The 19,764-nt window shown below is 43.3% G+C and overlaps 1 protein-coding gene across 3 annotated transcripts in view; it reads left to right on the top strand.

Annotated features, from left to right (window-relative positions):
- The window catches only part of PTPRM (protein tyrosine phosphatase receptor type M), an 811,120-nt gene that overhangs the window by 757,694 nt on the left and 33,662 nt on the right, over positions 1-19,764 (top strand). For all 3 annotated transcript variants that reach the window (XM_045849822.1, XM_045849820.1, XM_045849821.1), the window contains one exon: positions 17,983-18,099. In XM_045849822.1, coding sequence (XP_045705778.1) covers positions 17,983-18,099 — 117 coding nt within the window. The remainder of the gene's footprint in view (positions 1-17,982; positions 18,100-19,764) is intronic.

Raw genomic sequence — 19,764 nt, 5'->3', positions numbered from 1 at the left:
CTTGTCAGTTTTCCTGGCACCTGCCCGACGGCTGCACACCTGGCATTTAAATTGCATTGGAATGTGTTGTGACTGTTTTCCCTCTTTAATGAACCCACCTGAGGGACATTTAAGTTTACATCCAGTCGCCCGTTTCCCAGGCATTCTCATTTACACCGTTTGTGTGGAGATTTGCAAACTCTGTTCTGTTGCTGTACTAATCCATCTGTCAAAAGTCTTATAACAAAATCAGTGGGACTCCCAATGGAGATTTTGCACTGGTAATTTAAGCTAATGATATCTAAACATATTTAGTCAGTTTTATGAAGACCTCATTAGAATGTGACTGTGTATTAAAAATCCAAATGAGACCTCATAGTCACACAGAAAAATTATCGTGGAGTTGCTCTGAGTAGTCCTTATTACAGGTGAGAAAGGATTAGGGAACTAAAAGAAGTAGGGACCCAAAGGTGCACCTCTCTCAATGCAGAGGATGGGAGGCAGCCACCTGAGCGGATGCTCTAAAGATTACCACCCACCCAGAGGTCGACCTATAATTACTTTCACAACATTCATCACTAAAAGTAATGGAAGAAAAGTTTAAGTTGAACAGTAGACATCAGAATTAACTTGCTAATTCACATGCAAGGGAAGTATCTTCAGATTCCAGTGCCCCTTTCGCACACCACAAAGAATGTCTGCTTTTCCGCAGAAGCCACTGGATGCAGGATCAATGGAAGAAGCAAGAAAGAAGCAAGGTTGCCCCTTTATAAAATGCGGAAGTACTGCTTAACTTTAAGAATAATGTAGGCAATGCCTAACAGTACAAAATAATAATAATATTTGCTGCAAAATCTCTCAAGTTGCTCCAAGATATCAAACCCATCCATGAATGGGAAGAGACAAATTCTTCTCATACACATTGCTGAAATTCTTCTTTCTTGATCTTTTTTAATGAACTGTGTATTTCAGATGTATATTTTGTGATCTGACTAATTATAGTCCTAAATTTGATTAATTTATATTTGTTCAACAAACATTCCTCTCCATTTCAATCTATTGTCAACCATTTCAGCGAGCATAGTAATGTAGCTGACCCAAGCCTCGCCTCCCTCTGCAACCCCCTCCCAGGCCCTGCCACCCTTCAGGTCACCTCCCCACAGTGTTTCACCCAAGAAACAAGGCACTCACCACACTGTCATAGGCAGAAGAGGGTCCCTCTACAGAGCCCTCCACTGCAGCCTCTTCTCCCAGAAGAGACAACCCTTGAGGTTCTCCCTGCCCAAAGATCTCAGTTTCCCTGTGTAAAAAGTCAGTAAATCAACCAAAGAGCCTGATTTGTCTCGTTCACAAATTAACTCAAAGGAGGCTTTCTGATACCTTTTTAGTGCAATGTACCCAACATTTAATGATGTACTTACCATATCCCTGGCACTAAGAACTATAAAGATATTTATAATTCACTTGCCCTTAAAGAACATGGGCTGTAGCCATTTAAACAGTTAACTACAGTGTGTGTAGCTCAGAATGATGGCAGCACTAGGGAAGAGACCAGCTCTGCTTGAGGGACTCTCAGAGGACCTCACAGGGAATGTGGTGAGGAGCTGGACCTTAAAAAGAGAAAGCTTTAAACGGCAAGAATGCAACAGTAATCACTTCAGGGAAAAAAAAACAAAACAGAGCAAAGCGAGTAAATGGCAAGACAGGGAAAGAGCGAGTGGCCTGGCATGACTGTTGGAGAGTTGATGGGGAAGCATAGTGTACTCTGTGTCTCAAAGCATGTTGAGACCTTATCAGTGGGAGTCTTTCTCAGAGTAAGCAAAGGTAGAAGCAGGGAGTAGACGGTGTGCGTGTTTGCTGTAACAGAAGGCATTGAGCTAGTGAATCATATTTTCTAATTAGTGTGGCTAAAAGTTATATACCTTTCTTCTAGTGGCCACTAACTTTTATATACCTATAAAAGTTACAGAGCACATGGAGATAAGTTAGGTTAGAGCAAGACTCTAGGTGAGAGATGGTGTGGGCTACACTTGTACAGTGACTCTGGGGGCTTATGGGGCTACATAATTTGGGTGTCATTGCAAGAGGCTGATAAGGGGAAAAAACTTGAACATGAACCAAGGTTTCTACACTGTGACTTGGATTGATGTAAAGGCTATTAACCAAGAATGAGTATCCTTTCCCTCACACCCCACCTCCCCCAAAAAGAAGAGCAGGCATCAGAAAAAGGCAACATGATTAATTTTTGACATGCTGAGTATGAGATGCTGAATGAACAATAATGTGCAGCTTTCCAAAAAGCTTGGGAAGAATAATGAGGTAAAGACATAAGAACAAACTACGAAATCTGAGATTATCCCTTTGTTTACTGAGCACCTACTGTGTGCTAGGCTTTGGACTAGACTGGAGATAGCAATGTGAAAAGACCTGGCACATTCTAAGACACAGAAAGATAGGCAAACAAACATGCATTATACCAGTGATAATCACAGTAGCTGGAGCATGGCAGAGAGAACTGAAGACAGAGCACGGGAGAATCTCCTGGGTTGGCCAAAAAGTTCATTTGGTTTTTTCCATAAGGTGGTTCTAGTAGCACTTAGTTGTCTTTAACTTCATTCAAAACAATTTTATTAGATTGTATTCTGACAGCTGTCACATCAACATGCATTTAAAAAAACTTATCAAAATTGGTGAATTTTTGTATAGTCATTTTAATATTGAAGATAGAAGAAAATATGCAACATTTTCAGTGTGTCATGCTTTATTATTCAAGAAAGGTAAAAATGCAACTGAAACACAAAAAATATTTGTGCAGTGTATGCAGAAGGTGCTATGACTGATCAAATGTGTCAAAAGTGTTTTGCAAACTTTCATGCTAGAGACTTTTCACTGGGTGGTGCTCCATGGTCTGGTAGACCAGTTGAGGTTGATGGCAATCAAATAGAGACGTTAATTGAGAACAATCAATGTTATGCCACAGAGGAGGTAGCTGACATGCTCAGAATATCCAAATCATAAATTTATTGGTGAAAATGAAAAAGGTATCTTTTATTTTATGGAAAAAGAACATACAGATTTTTGGCCAACCCAACATGTCTAGGGGCAGGTAAGGGCACAGCTAGGAATGGAGTGTGAAAAAGAAGAGCATGAGAAATAGGGTGAGGTGCCAGGACCGTGAGAAGAGGAGACAGTCTCCACTAGAAACAGAAGGGAAGCAATGTGACAACAGCTGCACGGAGGCTGGCACACGGGACTTAGGAGAGAAAGATCGGGGGAAATACACTGGGCCCCTGCTCTGTGCCGGGCATTCTGATAAATGGTTGAACAAACCATATTTCTCTTATCGCAGCTATCCAATAAGATACAGAGAAAGATTCCTATTTTCAAAAATTAAGAAAGCAAGGCTCAGTCAGTGAGGTTAAATAATTGGGCCAAGGGCACAGAGCTAGAATTTAAATCTTGGTCTGGCTAGTTCCGAAGCCCGTGCTCTCTCCAGAATCCCACAGTGCCTCCCTGCTGACAACCAAGAGGCCTTCGGTACATACTAGGTTTCAGTGATGTGATAGAACAACAAACCTGAGGGGCTGCATGTGTGGTAAAGACAGTGATGTAGCTTGTTCTTGGAGAAGTGAGTCAAAGGAAGGAGATGGAGCAGCCCCAGAAGGGAAGCAGGGTCAAAGATGTGATTATAGAGGTCAATGTGTGCATGCACGTGTGTGTTGTTAGGGAACACGTGAGCGTAATTGGGAATCTGAAAAGAAGATGCAGTTGGAAGCAGAGATGGAAAGTACAGAAGAGAAGGGGGGAAAGTAACAGAGGAACATCACCACTAAGGCAGGAGGGCATTCCTTCAGTTAAGGAACATGCTACACAGAAGTCAGTGCACAAGTCAGTGAGTGTAGGTGCAAAGGTCTGGGGCACAGAGAAAAATTAAGTACATCTCTGCCACAGGAATGGAAAATCAAACCAGGTGATTAAATTGTATGATAAGTAGAATTTATCAGGTTTCATGGAGTGCTATGGATTCATGAAAGAAGGGAGTTGAGGTTGGAGGCATTTGTCAGTGAATGCATCCCAGAGAGAGTGAGGCATGGGCTCAGTGTGGAGGAACAAATAGGATTTAATCAGCATGGAAGGGAGGAAAGGGTGTTTGTTCCAGGCAGAGGCAACCACAGGACCCGCAGAGAAAGGGGCATGTGCTCAAAATGGACATGGAGAGAGGAGGAAGTGTGGCGAAAACTGTGGCTTTGTCACGGAGGGCTAGATGGGCATGTGAGGAATTGGGCTTCGTCTTGTAGCAGAGAGGCCCAGAAGGACCGAGTGGAGGAGTGACGTGGAAAAGGGACACAGGGGAGATGGTGCAGAGAGAGGGTCTGTAATCTAACAGCAGATCTGGTCTAATCTTAACAGTCATTGGATTTTACTCGGAAAATGTCATTGGTAAGCTTTTGCCTGAGCAGTTTGAGAGGAATGACCTATCCGGGTTCTTTGTGTGCAACAGAAATTGACTTGGGCTAATTTAAGCCAAAGGGAGATTTATTAGAAGGAAATTAGGAGCTCAGAGTGTTGATGTGAAGAATAAGGCTCGGAAACAGACTGGGGAAAAGGCACCGACTCCAGAGTGCCAGGGAGTGGAGGGGCCTCACGGCCAGACAGTCTGGTCCTGGCACTGGCGCTGGTGCTGGTGCTGAGTACCAACAATTTTCAAGCCTTTTCACTGTGCTCAGGATTCAGAGAACAAGGACAGAGCATCTGACTCCCCCAGCTCGGTTCATGTGCTCATCCCTTGCTGTCCAGAGCCCCTAATTGACAAGCCACACGCCGTGGGGGAAAAGTAATTCCCCGAAAGGAAGTCAAGTATATGCTAGGAAGGATGAATGAATGAAGTAATGTTGAGTGACCAAAAAACAACATACATTCTCTATAAATGGTGAGGACTAAAGGCAGTCTGTAGGGTCAAGGCAAGGGCAGAAAACATGGATGTATAGACTGAGCTTAAACTTAACAGAAGCTTAGCTGAGAAAGGAATAAACAGGAGCATTTGCAATCAAAGGCTATTTCAAAGGTGGAAGACCTTCAGAAGCTGTATGTGTTATGGAAAGAAGCAGGAGCAAGGAAGGGATTATAGCATTAGAAAGCAGACCGCTGAGGGGGCATGCGTCCCAGGGACGCAGCAGGGCAGGGATCCAGGGTGCAGGTCTGCAACTCAGCCTTGTGAGGGACCTCTCTCCTGAGCCTGGAGAACAGAGACAGATGAGGGTTCAGTTAAATAAATGTCACCAAACCATGCACAACAAAGGTGCACTGGCACCCTCTCCTACAACCTCAGTTTTCCTGGTGAAGATAAAACCAGGTCAGGGCTGAGAGACCTGGGGGAATGGCACTAGCTGGGAGGTGTCAGGGACACAGGAGAAGGGGTCAGCCCAGAGCAGGAGCTGGTCTGCTCCACTCTCAGAGAGAAGAGAAGACTGGGGAAAGGTGTAATTGACACTCAGTCGATGGCAGCAGGACATGGGTGCAGGGGGTGCTGGGACCACCAGTAGCCAGAGTCCGCACAGAACTGACTGATAGGACAAGTAACCACAACTAGGGCCGAGTGTGGCATTTCTAGATGAACTCTCACCTCTCGGCCTTCGTTTAGACATCCCTAGAATGAAGCAAAATTGGGTGAATGAAACCTAAAATTCCATGTTTATACAAAGAATTTTTCTATTCATCATTTCCATTTTGGCTCAGAGATCCATTTAAGTCACAGGCGCACCTGCAGCGCAGACATGTCTTCCTGCACGTGGCTGCCGGACCCTTCCCGCTCTCACTGTGTCTGCTCGGAACACCAACCCGAGGAAACGAGTATGGAGTCTGGATTTTTGAAAGGGAATGAGTCAGAAAAAGGACATTTTACCCCTTCCTGGGGAGAGAGCCATCCATTTGTATTTCTTCTGTGCTATTTTGTAGAAAATCTAGAACAGAATATTGCAGTGTGTGATTAGGTACCAATGGGATGAATTCATTGAGTATGCTATCTATATTCAATTTATACAGACTGTAAAAGATGCTCAGTCTATAATTTACAGACCTTCCTTTGAAAATGAGCTAATCTGACTACAGTAAATTATGATTTTGAGAAAATATCTTCTCTTCAAAATTTCTCAAAATTGCTCATGACAGCTTACTGGTTTAGCAGCTAGCACAATCAAGCAATCTTACCTTCCAAGCACATGCTGTTTCTGAAAGCAATGATCAGCAGCAGTGCCGCAGCTGTTTCCTCCCAGCACAGGGAGGGGCCTTAGGGAGGACACGGCTCCTCTGCAGAACTCCTACAGTCGTTTAATAAAGATGTCTGTGCACACCCCCCATGTCCATGTGGGCATGGACATGGGACTTGGCACGTGGGACTTTTGCTTCTAGAAGAAGATCTGCTGTGCACAGAAATAGTTCTTTTACCACTCCCCCCCCAAAAAATCAATAGTCTTCATTATCACTTACTGTCCCTCAATCCAATTTGGATAGCAAATCTAATTGAAAGGTAAACTGTGGTAAAAAGGACATGGAAAAACAAATACAATTGTGAAACAAATTGATTTAACTAGAAAACACTTTGCTGACTGCCAGATTGGTTGGGTGCCAATTTTGAATAATGCGAAACTAAAGGAAAACAAATACTCGCAGAATAAAGCAAGGAGAAAACCACCTAACTTTGTTCTTCAGTCTTACTGAAGGCTTATTAAGTATTTCAAATTAGTAAATATGTACTCTACTTTAAAGCTTAAGATAATGAGGCTGCTAATATAAAATTTCGTACCTTTAATACTAATCCCAACTTCTGTAAACTTTATTCCAATACTGTCCCTGCAGATAAATGTGGCGTGTGCGCACGTGTACATACATGCATTTTTAAGGCTAGTTATTCCCCTTGCTCACATTTATTTACATGGGTAACCTGACTAGATCCCTTTCAACATCCACATCCCCTGTACCTGAAAAAAGGTTCTTCCCAAATGTATGTATCACACACATGCACACTCATACTCCCTTGCTCACACATCCTTGCACAGTTTTAGAAATGTTCTTTGCCTTTTTGGGAACAGCAAACTGCTATTTTTTTCTGAGTGAAGACCATTGTCTCTTCTGAATTCTGCATAAGTTGTCAGAGTGAATTAAAGAATCTCCTGGGGGGAGACAGGGTCAGCCTCATATCTTTTGTTCACTCCTCCTGTTCTCTGCTTGTTTCAGTGTCAGAGACCTTAACTCCTTGGAGTCTGTTTTCTCTCTTATGGATTTTCTGGTTCATGAAGCTAGTTACCTAGTTACCAAAGGACCTCTTGGCCTCTTATCAGTGAAGGCCAGAAAAACAGAAACCAGGATCCCTGATTTTGAGATATTTACAATCCAAATGTAGAGATATGACATACAGTTGTGTACAAGAAGGATCAAAACATTTTTGGGGAAGATGGAGGCATAGGTAGATATACTCTGCCTCCTTGCACAACCAAAAGAAGAACAACAACAAATTTAAAAACAAAAACAACCAGAACTGCCATGGTTCTGTTGAACTGCATGGAAGTCCAACAACCAACGAGTTAAAAAAGAAACATCCATCCAGACTGGTAGGAGGGGTGGAGATGGGCAGCTGGGATGGAGAGGACCAGTGACAAGGCAGAAGCTGGAGGACAAGACCTGGCAAGGCAGTGGCTGGTGGACTGCGAGGCCCCACATTTATGTGCAGAAAAACCAGGAAGAACAACTGGGGAGTGAGACAGACTGTGCAACCCAGCATTCCAGTGTGGGGAAATAACACCTCAAAACTTCTGACTGGAAAAACCTGTGGGGTTTTGGTGGCAAGAGATACTCCCAGCCTCACAGGAGAGTTCATTGGAGAGACCCACAGGGTCCTAGAATACACACAAGCTCACCCACCTGGGAATCAGCACCACAAGGGCCCAATTTGCTTTTGGGTAGCAGGGGAGGTAACTGAAAGCCAACTGAGAGCTGAGCAAGTACCATTGTTCCTTCTCTTACCCCTCCTCAACAACACAGCGATGTGAGTTGCCTTCCCCATGAATACCTAAGGCTGCCCCTTACAAGTAACAGGCATGCTGAGACAAAAAATATGGCCCAAATAAAAGAACAGATGAAAGCTACAGAAAAAAAATACAACTAAGTGATGAAGAGATAGTCAACTTATCAGATGCACAGTTCAAAACACTGGTAGTCAGGATGCTCACAGATATGGTTGAGTATGTTCACAAAATAGAGGAAATTGAAGGCTATGTACAGTGACATAAAGAAGAATATACAGGGAACCTACAGTGAAAGGAAGGAAACCGGAATTCAAATCAATGATCTGGAGCAGAAGGAAGAAGTAAACATTCAGCCAGAACAGAATGAAGAAACAGGAATTCAAAAAAATGAAGAGAGGCTTAGGAACCTCTGGAACAACTTTAAACATTTCAACATCTGAATCATAGGGGTGCCAGAGGAGAAGAGGAAGGGCAAGAAATTGAAAACTTATTTGAACAAATAATGAAGGAGAACTTCCCTAATCTGGCAAAGGAAGCTTTTTGGGGAAGCTTCCCCAAGAAGTCCAGGAAACTCAGAGTCCCAAAGAAGTTGGACCAAAGGAAGCACACACCAAGGTATATCATAATTACATTAGCCAAGGTTAAAGATAAGCAGAGAATCTGAAAAGCAGCAAGAGAAAAGGAAAGAGTTACCTACAAAGGAGTTCCCATAGGACTATCAACTGATTTCTCAAAAGAAAACCTTGCAGGCAAGAAGGGTCTGGAAAGAAGTATTCAAAGTCGTGAAAGACAAGGACCTACATGCAAGATTACTCTATCCAGCAAAGCTTTCATTTAGAATGGAAGGGCAGAGAAAGTATTTCCCAGATAAAGTCAAGTTAAAGGAGTTCATCATCGCCAAGCCCTTATTATATGAACTGTTAAAGGGACTTATCTAAGAAAAAGAAGATAAAAAATATGAACAGTAGAATGGCAGCAAACTCACAACTATCAACAACCAAACCTAAAAAAAAAAAAACAAAAAACACAAACTAAGCAAACAACTAGAATAGGAACAGATTCACAGAAATGGAGATCACGTGGAGGGTTATCAACAGGGAGAAGAAGTGGGGAGAATGGGGGAAAAGGTACAGGGAATAAGTAGCATAAATGGTAGGCACAAAATAGACAGGGGGAGGTTCAGAATAGTATGGGAAATGTAGAAGCCAAAGAACTATATGTATGACTCATGGACATGAACTAAATGGAGGGGGGGAGGAATGTAGGTGGGAGGAGGGTACAGGGCAGAGGGGAATAAAGAGGGGAGAAATGGGACAGCTGTAATAGCATAATCAATAAAATATATTTTAAAAAAAGAAAAAACAAAAAAATCATTTGAGGGTACCTTTTTGCCTTCCCCCACCATAGGCCTCTATGAGTAAAGACTAGGTTATTTCATCTGTGAGTCCCAGATGGCGGGACACATAGAAAGTATTAGAGAGTATTCAGTGAATGTTTTTTGAGGAGTTAGAGAATGATAACAAAGGAACATATAAGCTATGGAAAATGACTTATTTCATACCAAGGACATTTCTGTTCGCCACTCGCCTGCCCCTGGTCTCTCATGCACTGGGTGAACAGACTGTGATCTAAGGGTGCACATGCATGCATAACACAGTCACTGTGCTGTGAGTGAAGTTCACCGCAGCTTCCTTTGATGTCACAGGGATCTCTCTGTATTTAGCCTGGCAGTTCACTAGGCTATTACATTCTTGGCAGTTCACATTCTTTTGTATTACATTCTTGGCATTTCACTAGGTCCCTTCTTTAAAAGCCGTCATTTTTACCAGATATTTATGACTTATTAAATAGGCTTGGAGACCATTCTTTGTGTGCTACAAGTCATCTGATGCTTTCGCACCAGCCACCCCTAATAGTGCCACAGGGGCAGGGTGGTGCAGGGTTGAAGCACATCTGCAGGTCTGAGTAACAGGTGTTTCTCGGAACACGCTCTCCTGGCGTCCCAGGTAACTACAAGCTGCATGCAGCTCAGCTCTTTAACATTCTGTAGTTAAACCCAGGGAGATGATTGTTTTGGGGTGCCCCCTCTTGTGGTCACCATAGTGTGGTCACCACTGTCAAGCCCTGGTGCTTGCCCTCAGCAGACTCTCTTGCTACTGTGCTGCAGTTGTCTGGCTCTGGAAAAATTCTCTTGTTCATCAGTGTGTGGCCTTCCTATGTATTCACGATTTTACTGGCCTGAGCTTGGATCCTTGGCTGTCTCGTCACCTCTAGCTTTACCTGCCACTGTCTTTGGGATGCATGGAGGTGGTCACCTGCCCTACACTTTAAAGCGCTTAAGAGGGTAGGGAGCCTGAATGTGTAGCAGATGGACAAGCACACCTGGGACAAATGTGCAATAGGCTGAGAGTTTTTACAGCGCAGCCCCAGTCACACTCGCACCTGCCCGGCAGTGTACGTCTGTAGTTTCTTGAAGTGTGACTGGATGCACCAGGGATGGTTGAAAGCTGCAGGAGCCCTCCTCCTTTGTTCTGCTCACATGAGCTCTTGAAGATTGGGGTTTTTCTCCCTTCACTTTGCACACTACAGGTATATCCTATTCTTGAATAATTTGTTGGAAAAGAGTAAATATTGTCCTATCTTGAATGCAGAATTCTATTTTCCCTTCTCTACTTTCCAAATCTGCTAACTACATCTTCTGCCTCTCCCTGAAGGCTTGAGGTTATCTGGTTAAATAAATATGTGAGAAAATGCTGGGGGCTTCCCATGAGAAGAGGGCCATAGGGGCAAAGTAATCCACAGAGTGGTTTTGTAGTCTGTATACGCGTCCGTTCAGATTAGCCAAGCGGCAAGACATCAGTGTCCCTACTTTAGTTTAGTTAATCAAGGGATTTAAGTAAAGAATTTAATGCAGTAGGCTAACACACCAACAGAATTCAGTGCCACAGAATGTTTTCTCTGAACATCTGCCATATGTTGAAGACCAGAGTAGGACAGAATTTTATAGCTTAAGCCACTGCCCCATTTCTCTGGGACCAAGTTTCTAATGATGAGAATGTGGGGCAACTCAGGATACTTCTTTGATGAAAAATCCAGTTAAAGAACCCCCTTCACACCTGATAAGCAGATGTCACATAAATTGCTTCCTTATCCTGTAAAAGTGAGGATCAGGGAATAGCATTTGGGTAACATGATTAGAAAATGGTGGGGGTACTGCTGGGTTACAGAAGTGAACTGGTCACACAGCTAACAATGAGCATAGTAACGACATGAGTTAACTGCCCAGGATGTCACAGGATTGCCTGGCTCAGTTGGTGAAGTGTCACCCCATTCACCGAAATGTTGTGGGTTCAACCCATGTCTGGTCACAAACCCAGGTTGCAGGCCCAGTTCCCAGTTGGGTGCATATGGGAGGCAACCAATGGATGTTTCTGTTTCTCTCTCCTTCTCCCTCTTTCTCTCTCTCTCAAATCAATAAACAGATTTTTAAAAATTAAAAAAATATTCCACAAGAGGCATCAGGCCACATGGTTCTTCACAGCTGATAAAACAAATATTATAGATATGGGTGTTACTTTGTGTGTACTGCAAGTATTATATGTCCATCAATTAATAATATTAATTAATAGATGCAATTGGAAGACCAGATAGGAAACTGGAAACCATGGGGAGGAACTTCAGGCAGGAGCCCGATGGTGTGGAAGCTGGACCTACTCAGGCCATGCAGTGATTTTCCCAAATTCAAGCCATCCACACTTTCAGAAGCTCTTGATTTTTTGTGTGTGTTTGTAAACTACCCAGAAAACACTGTTTTGCATGTCACTCTTTTTCTTTAAGCCAAAGGGAGGCTCTTGATTTTGTACCAGTTTTGAAATTGGCTTGAAGGTTGGTGCCCAAGAGACACGGGAGGGCCAAATGAAACAGGTTTGGAAGGAACATGGTGGAAAACCTGTTCTAAGCCAGGTACTAACACCAAGTCTTTTCACATACTGTCTCACTTAATCTCTGCAACCTCCCAAATAACTCAGTGGTATCACCCCCTACCACACATGGCAAAAGTGAGGCTCAGGGGTATAAGTCACCAGCTAGCAAATAAAATAAAAGAGCAAATACACTTCCATCTTCTTCATCACACAGAGACCAAAGTAATCTGTATTTTCAGGATATTTAAATGAGTGAACGTTTTTATTGCTGTGAGAGCTCTGTAAATAAAAAAGGAATTTGGATACAATAAATCTGTTCTCTTGGAAACCCCTCTGGCAGCTGCTCTTGGCTGGGGTTCCTTTTGGTAACTTCACTTCCTAGCAAGCAGCTTTTTGCTCTTGCTATCCCCCATCGCTGTCAAAGCTGTACTCAGCTGGCCCTGAACACAGCTATTAATAGAACTGCAGTCACTCATTTGGATGTCTCTTTTTAGGAGAGAGAGATTGAGATTTGTGAAACCTTCTCTGGGTATCAAAATTCCTACCAGCGCTTTTTATTCCCCTCTTTCTCCCCTCTGCCCCTTTAAAGTGCGTTTGTTAGATCACACCATAGTGGCCCCAACTGAAGAGCTAATATGCAGTTCCTTAATCCTTCTTAATCATGGGTTTCTTAATCTTTGGACCCCTGCACATAAACAGACCTTCATGTTCTGCCCCAAGCTCTTCCCTGCAACTGGTGCAGTTGATGCGGGAGGCACCAGCAGGACCAGCAATTCCTGATCGGTGACAAAAATGAGTGATGGTCTCAGAGGGTGCTTCTGTTCTTCTTGCCCATCCATCCCACATACTGTCTCTCACCCACACAAAGGCAAAAAAGCTCAAGTCATTTTAAGGCTTTCTACTTGGCATGTTCCTGAAGCCAGACTTGGCAAGACTGAAGAAAGGATGATACGGCCTGAGTTCCATCCTCCCAAAATGCCCTGTGCTTGGAGCCAAGCCTAGATCAGCAGCCTCCCCTTCGACACCATCTAGCTTATTCCCTGAAGCAAGTCACTTGTCCTCCCTGGGCCTGTCTTTTGTTTCTTCGTTTGTGGATGCGAGGAAGTGAAAGGAATGGAGAGGATGGTGAGCAGCCCTGGCCAGAGCTGGCTTTCCTCTCAGGCCAGTCACTTGCCCTCCCTAAGCCACCAAATGAGGCCCAGATGTGAGAAGGCAGCGATTCCAGACAGAAATCCAGGCATGAAAGGCTTATGTACGGCAGCTGTAATGATCTTGAAAATGAGTGTTTGGAAATTGGCAGTCTCTGTGATGCCTCACAGCTTCATTTGATATTAATCTGCTCCCCACAAATCACAGACACCATTTCCTAATTTCTGCTGGGTGTTCATCAAACCACCCTAGTGGGAGAGCACACTGCTGACCGCTCTCTCAAGTCTCCTCAGTCCCTGGAATAAGGTTTGTAGGAAAGAGGACTAAAGGAAGCGCTGGAGTTTTCCTTTGTTTTGTTTTCGCCAGTGTTTTTCTCCACCGTAAACCACACATAGTTGGTGATGCTCAGTTTACCTTCTTCCTTCTCCAGAAAACTCTGCTTCAACTCTCCCCCTCCTTAATGGCCCCCTTGCCCTCTACATTTCTGTGGTTGCCTACAGTCCAGATCACAAAATTATCACTTAATAGAGATAAAAACATCCAATTTGTGAGCACTTACAATGAGCCCACACTGGGGCAGATGTTTTCACTGCATTATATCACTTAATCCAGTAGTTCCCAAACTCATCTGTCATTGGGCGTCACCTGGGCAGCTATGAGAAACTACAAATACCTGTGTCTCACCCCAGAAATTATAATTCATTTGGCCTGGAGTGTGTCCTGGGCTTTGGAATTTAATACCCCACCCCCCAAAAATGATTCTGAAGGGCAAATTTGGTAACCCCTAACTTAATCTTAGATCACTTTGAAATAGGAACTAAAATCATTCCCTCTTTACAGGTGAAGAACCTTAAGCAAACTTGAGACACTTAGCCAAGCTCACATCAGCCCTAACGAGAACCAGACTGCAGTCAGGCGTGCTAAGTCCCTGCTACTGCAAGTGTGCCACGCAGGCCAGCGGCATCGCCTGGCAGCTGGATTGAAGTGCAGACTCTGGGGCCCTGCACCTTCAGACCTACCCCATCAGAAACTCCTGGAGCGGGGCACTGGGCTGTTGTAACAAGCCCTGCAGGGGATCCTGCTGCCTGCTGGAATTTGACAGCCACAGCTCTAGGGATGCTGGGATGCCCTCTCTGCAAGTCACAGTGATGTGCTGCCAACCTGGGAGCCGCAGCCCCAGCCAGCCAGCCCTCCTCTGACTTTATAGTACCTGGGGGTCACCTGGGCTACAGTTCAAAATGGCCCACCTCAAAGAATTTTTCAGGCAGTTAGAAATCCTGGGGTTATTCTGCTTTCCGTGGTGTTTCATGTTTATGAATTTAAAACCAACAATGATCCCCCTTTGGAGCCAGGGGCCACATCATGCTACCCTGCAGCCTTCCACTGTTGTGGCACACAGGCTCAGTAGCAGCTGCCTGGTTGATGGCCCGATGGAACCAGTGCTGGGGCACCCAGGTAGTGAACCTGATTAGGGCCTCCCTTTCTGGGCTGAAGGCTGCTGCCTTAGGATCAGGATGTGTTGGGAGGCACGGCCTCTCCTAGATGTTGCGCAGGTAGCACAGGTAGTGCAGGGCTGCAGAAGGGCAGCCAAGCCTGGCCACCATCAGAGGTGCCATGAAACCACTGGTCTTAACATCTTTGTATGTAGACCTTAGAATCGGGGAGGAAACTCAAGCCTGAAACCCCCGGGCATGGAATGTCTGCATCCAGAATCATGCATTCCTCCTTCTGCTCATTTCTCTCTCTCTTTTTTTTAAGTAAAATAATAACTTGACACAAATCCAAGCAGTTAAAAAGATACTAAAAGGAACCCAATTTAGAAAGGTTTTTAGTAAGCTGAAAACAGATGTGGCAAACCATTTCAGGATATTCTGGGAGATGAGATGGGGAGGGCGGGATTGGAAATGGCTCCGCCGCCTCTTCTGGGCCCGCCTACACAGGTGCTCTGCACAGGAGAAGTCTCTGTCCATAAATACGTTCTGGAAGGAAGTAAACCCAAGGCTTCCTTTTGCTTAATTACTGCTCATTTTAGGCAACTGGGTGGCGCGGAGTTAGACCTAGCATTTCAGAGCAGACCAGGTTCTTTTCATAGTTCATCTGCTTCGTTGAAAGAGCGGTGTGGCACCTGCCCCACAGGTTCCTGGCTGGCCCTTTAGCAACCTCTGGATCTCGTGGCCACTTCAGCTGTTGACGAGAGGGGGCATCTGGCCGCATCCGGCTGGGGAGGGTGTGGTAATATCAGATTTCCCTGGGAACCCGAGCTCTAGCCAAAGGGAATTGGAAGAAGGGTCTCAAAAAGAACTCAGTCCTAGATGAATTACAGGGGCTTTTGCTTTCCCTGGACTCCAATATGTTGAAGTACCCCTACACACACACATGCATATTTATTGAGAATTGGGGGTGGGGAGGAAAGGAGATAAATTAGGAAGTTGTTTATGTCCTATATCAGTTGCATCCTGCTAAGGTACTTCTATTATATAAGACACACCTAGTATAACATAGGTGTGTTTGTGTGTGTTTTGTTCTCGGAATTTGGGGGGAAATATATAGGTTTTTGAATTGTATATTCATTCCATGGAGAATTAATTTTAGAAGTGCACATATATGCTCTATTTGTAATTTTTATATCTATCCACTATCTTTTGCTTCCATAATTGAAGTCACAAAAAGGTAAAAACAAGTCCCCCAATAAAGAGGACCACAGAAGCATCTTTGTTAATTAGTATTGTGAAAATAATTAGACATTTTATAGATGAGATTAGGGTTGTTATAAAATTATATATCTCCACAAATATGCATGCTTTTCTCAGATTCACGTCACATATAGGAAAGGAAGTGAAGAAATTAGAGCTCTCTCTTATTCTGGAATATTTTTAGATCCATGATGTAAATCTTTGAAATATTATGGATGAACCATAATATGTATAAGTATTTATACTTTGTAAAGTCACAGATACTATTCTCATGAGAAGGAAAAAAGATTCCCAGCGGAAACTAAAAATGTAATGAGGTTAGGCACCATCTCTGTCTTATGCTGCACTGTATCTGCAACTCCTCTGTGTCTGGCTTTTATCCGTCTTGCCTAGTTGAGGTAGTGAGGCCGATCTAAAACCTGGCTGAATCAGCTGCCAGAAACATTCATAAAGAAGCAGCTAAGATGATGGTCAGACAGTACCACACTGGAAGCATTAGAGTCCTAAGGTACTTAGCATTCTGAGAAAGGTCACTTCAGTCGGTATTTCTTTTTGTAAACTTTCCCAATCTGGGATTTTCCTTCCTACACTGACCCTATGATTTTCTCCATGAAATTCAGTTCTACGTGTAACTATTGCACATCTAGTGTGTCTGGGACACAATGGTGGATGTTGCCGGGTATGCAGAAATAAGCAATGCAATGACCCTTACGTACTGGCAGGTAATAGGCAGGTATCAAGCATCCAAGCAGAACATACACATTTCACCAAGGATCAAAAAGAGAGATGGCTCCCATCTATAAAAGAAAGACTTTGAAGGGGTGTGGCTTTTGAAATATACTTTGATGAATGGGTAAAATTTTCATCTGTGAATGTGTGGGTGTGAGAACATTCTAATCAGAAGGAAGGGCATGAGTAGGAACCTGGGTCGTGAGGTCTGTTTGGGGATCATGCAAACCACTTGTCTTTGAACATAAGTGGATAGAAACAAGAGTAGTAAAAGATAAGGGTAAAAATGGTAGTTAGAGAAGTAAAAAAATCCTTACATGCTGGGCCAAGTGTAATTTCTATTTAATTTCATGAGTAGTAGGTGGAAATAGAAGCTTATGGCACAGAGCAAATAAATGCCATTGGCATTACCCCTTGGAAGGGTTTTTCTGGTACTCATGCATAGAATGTAAATGCAGAGCCTGAGCTAAGATTGTGGCAAAGGGAATGAAAAGTTGGAAAGCATATTTGAGATATTTCAGAAATGTCTTACACTTAGCAATTAGTTAGGATTTGGAGACAGAACCACTGATTTTGTGCCTGGGTAATGGGGGGCGTGGGGTGGATTATTAACACAGGGAATTAGAAGGAGAGCAGTTGATGTGGGACAGAGAATTAGCAGGACCTGCAAGGGCGATGCCCACAAAAGAAGTGAGAATCTAACTCAGCACTTGGAAAAATGGGGCCAGAGGTACAAAAGTTAATCCATGGAGAAGCGGTGGCAGGAATTCAAGACAGACCAGCAGAAGCTAAGGGCAGAACCCTGGGACAGCTCCACGGCCCTGCCCGGCCTCCTGCTGCTCTAAAAGGAAAAAAATACAAGGAGGGGCCGAGTCTAACAAATTTCTTCCACCTGAAAACTCCTTAGATTAGAGGTTTCCAGTAATATGGGAAGACTGTGTTCATCTTTTACCAAATTTTGTATATTGACTTTACTTAGATTAAAATGGATCAGTAATTCTAACTTGGGAAAACCACAGAGCTCCTTCCTTTTTCAGGAAAAAAAAATCTAATCTTACTGTTGGTTGTGATTTCCTGCTCACTTCTCAAAAATGTTCAATCGATTCCTGAAATGAGAAGGAACTTAAAATTCTAAGGAGATAAAATATTGCAAGCTACCTTTCATAGTTTATTTTTCCAGGCCATTCCCTGAGTAGAGATAAACAGGAAATGAATGGTTACTATAACTGGGATATTTGCAGTATAAATACAACTTGTTAACTTTAGACTATTTTCCTAGGCTTTACTCCTCCTATAACTCAAATTTTGTTTTTTTCTGGGGAGAGAAGAAAAGCATACATGATCTAAAAAAATAAACCTTGCTCTGTGGTATACAGCTTAAATTCTGTTTTTGTGTGCAAATTTTGTCATGTAAATCATACTGTGACCCATCATCTGGGGAACTAAAAAAACACCCTAAACCCTTTATTTCCTTTGTGTTTTCTAAAGGTCAAATGCTGCAAATACTGGCCAGACGACACAGAGATATATAAAGACATTAAAGTTACCCTAATAGAAACAGAACTACTGGCAGAATATGTGATAAGAACATTTGCTGTTGAAAAGGTAAGTGTTCACACTACATACTTTGAAAAGCCATGGTCAGACAGTGGTACTAGCCTCATTAACTTACGAGGATAATTTGTATATGGTCACACCTGAATTCAGGTAGGCTCTGTCAGTAACTCTCAAGATTGCATCTCACTCTGTGATTCTATAACAGCTCAGTTTCATCTTTGAAACAAATCATTCCCATTTCATAAGAGTTTATATTTTGCAACTAAACCAAAAGATAATGCCTATCTATTTCCTTTTTCTTTTTAACCTGGTTGGTATTGTTCAGCCGTCTCTCTCTCTTCGTCCACAGTTTGATAAATGTCTTCATGTTGTATGTCCTTATGGGTTTCCCAGCAGTGAGTTAGTATCAGTATTAAGACTGAGGCCCTAACTCCTCCTGGAATCCCTCTACTTCTAAGGCTTTTCAGGCCTCTGGCTTCATATGAACTGGTGGGTTTTCCAGGTAGCACTGACTTATCTGGAAATATAAGATACTCTTGCATGAACCAGCGCCTTCATTCATACTCACTCCCATGCTGGTTTCAGCCTTTTGTACTTGCTGGTGTCGGGTCGTGAATGCTCTGCTTTGGCTCTCCTCTGCCTCATCCCATGTGCATGGATGGGGCTTCTTCTCTGGGAAGCACTGTAGGGCATAACAGGGAATTTCCTTATTCCCCCTCTTTCTGCTGACATAGGGAGGGGCCGGAAGTGAAGCAAACTGCAGTCCAGCCAGAGAAGTGTCACAGGTAGGCTGTGGGGAAAGTGGAGGTGATGTGGCCAAGAAACTCTGCCTTTCAGTCCTCATCCTGCCTTCAGTGAAGGGGACACATGATTTTGTGTCTGAGGTCCACAGACTTTTCTATCAAGAGCTGATTCTCCAGACAAGAGCCAGCACTGTTACACTTGACATAGCAATTTTGTTGCAAATTTGTTCAATGAAAGCTTGTACTCATTTAACTGTAGCAGGTTCCCTTGAGGACTTGGGTTTCAGGGGACTGCTGGGCACTTGGCTCTTGGCCACCTCCTGTACTCTGTATTCACGCTGCAGTGAAGTGCACTTTTTGGATGAGCAAGGCCAGTTTAGGGAATCAAGGTAATTGCATCTGCTTATTGGCTAATTTATCTTTATGTTTTGAATTACCTATCTTGGGTTTCAAATCCATATTTGTCACACAATCACAAGGCTGAAAAGACTTTATTTTAATCTGTTTCTCCTACTATTTTTTTTCTTAGCCTGTCATTTTTAATAAGCAGGCAGGAGGCATGGGGACTTCAAAGAATGTGGAGTTCTAGTTGCCTCAATCCTTCAAGTTCTGAACCTCACACTTTGATGTCAGGTTTTTTCCTTTATAGGCAGGATTGGGGCAAGGGGAAATATGGAGGATTTCTGTATGGCTCTTGGCAAGAGCACTTATGAATAGCTGCATTAAAACAGAGAGTGATAAAAGACCCTCGGTATTTTTTCTTTTTAAAAAAATCATCCAAAGCCATCACTTAAACATGGAGTTCTTTGAACAGTAGTCAGCTGTTTTCTAATAAGGTGAAAATGCATCTCTGATGCTAAAGGAAGGGTTTGTTTGTTTCTTTGGGGTTTTTATTAACTTCTTATTGTACTCTCTTACCTTGCCAGTTGCACAGAAATGTTTTAGAAATACCCAGTTATTTTAGTCATCA

The sequence above is a fragment of the Phyllostomus hastatus genome, unplaced genomic scaffold (genome assembly GCF_019186645.2).
Source record: "Phyllostomus hastatus isolate PE091 unplaced genomic scaffold, TTU_PhHast_1.1 phas_contig_80, whole genome shotgun sequence".
NCBI classification, from domain to species: Eukaryota; Metazoa; Chordata; class Mammalia; order Chiroptera; family Phyllostomidae; genus Phyllostomus; species Phyllostomus hastatus.
Note: the sequence above shows the minus strand (reverse complement) of the source record. Positions and strands in the feature narration are given on the sequence as shown.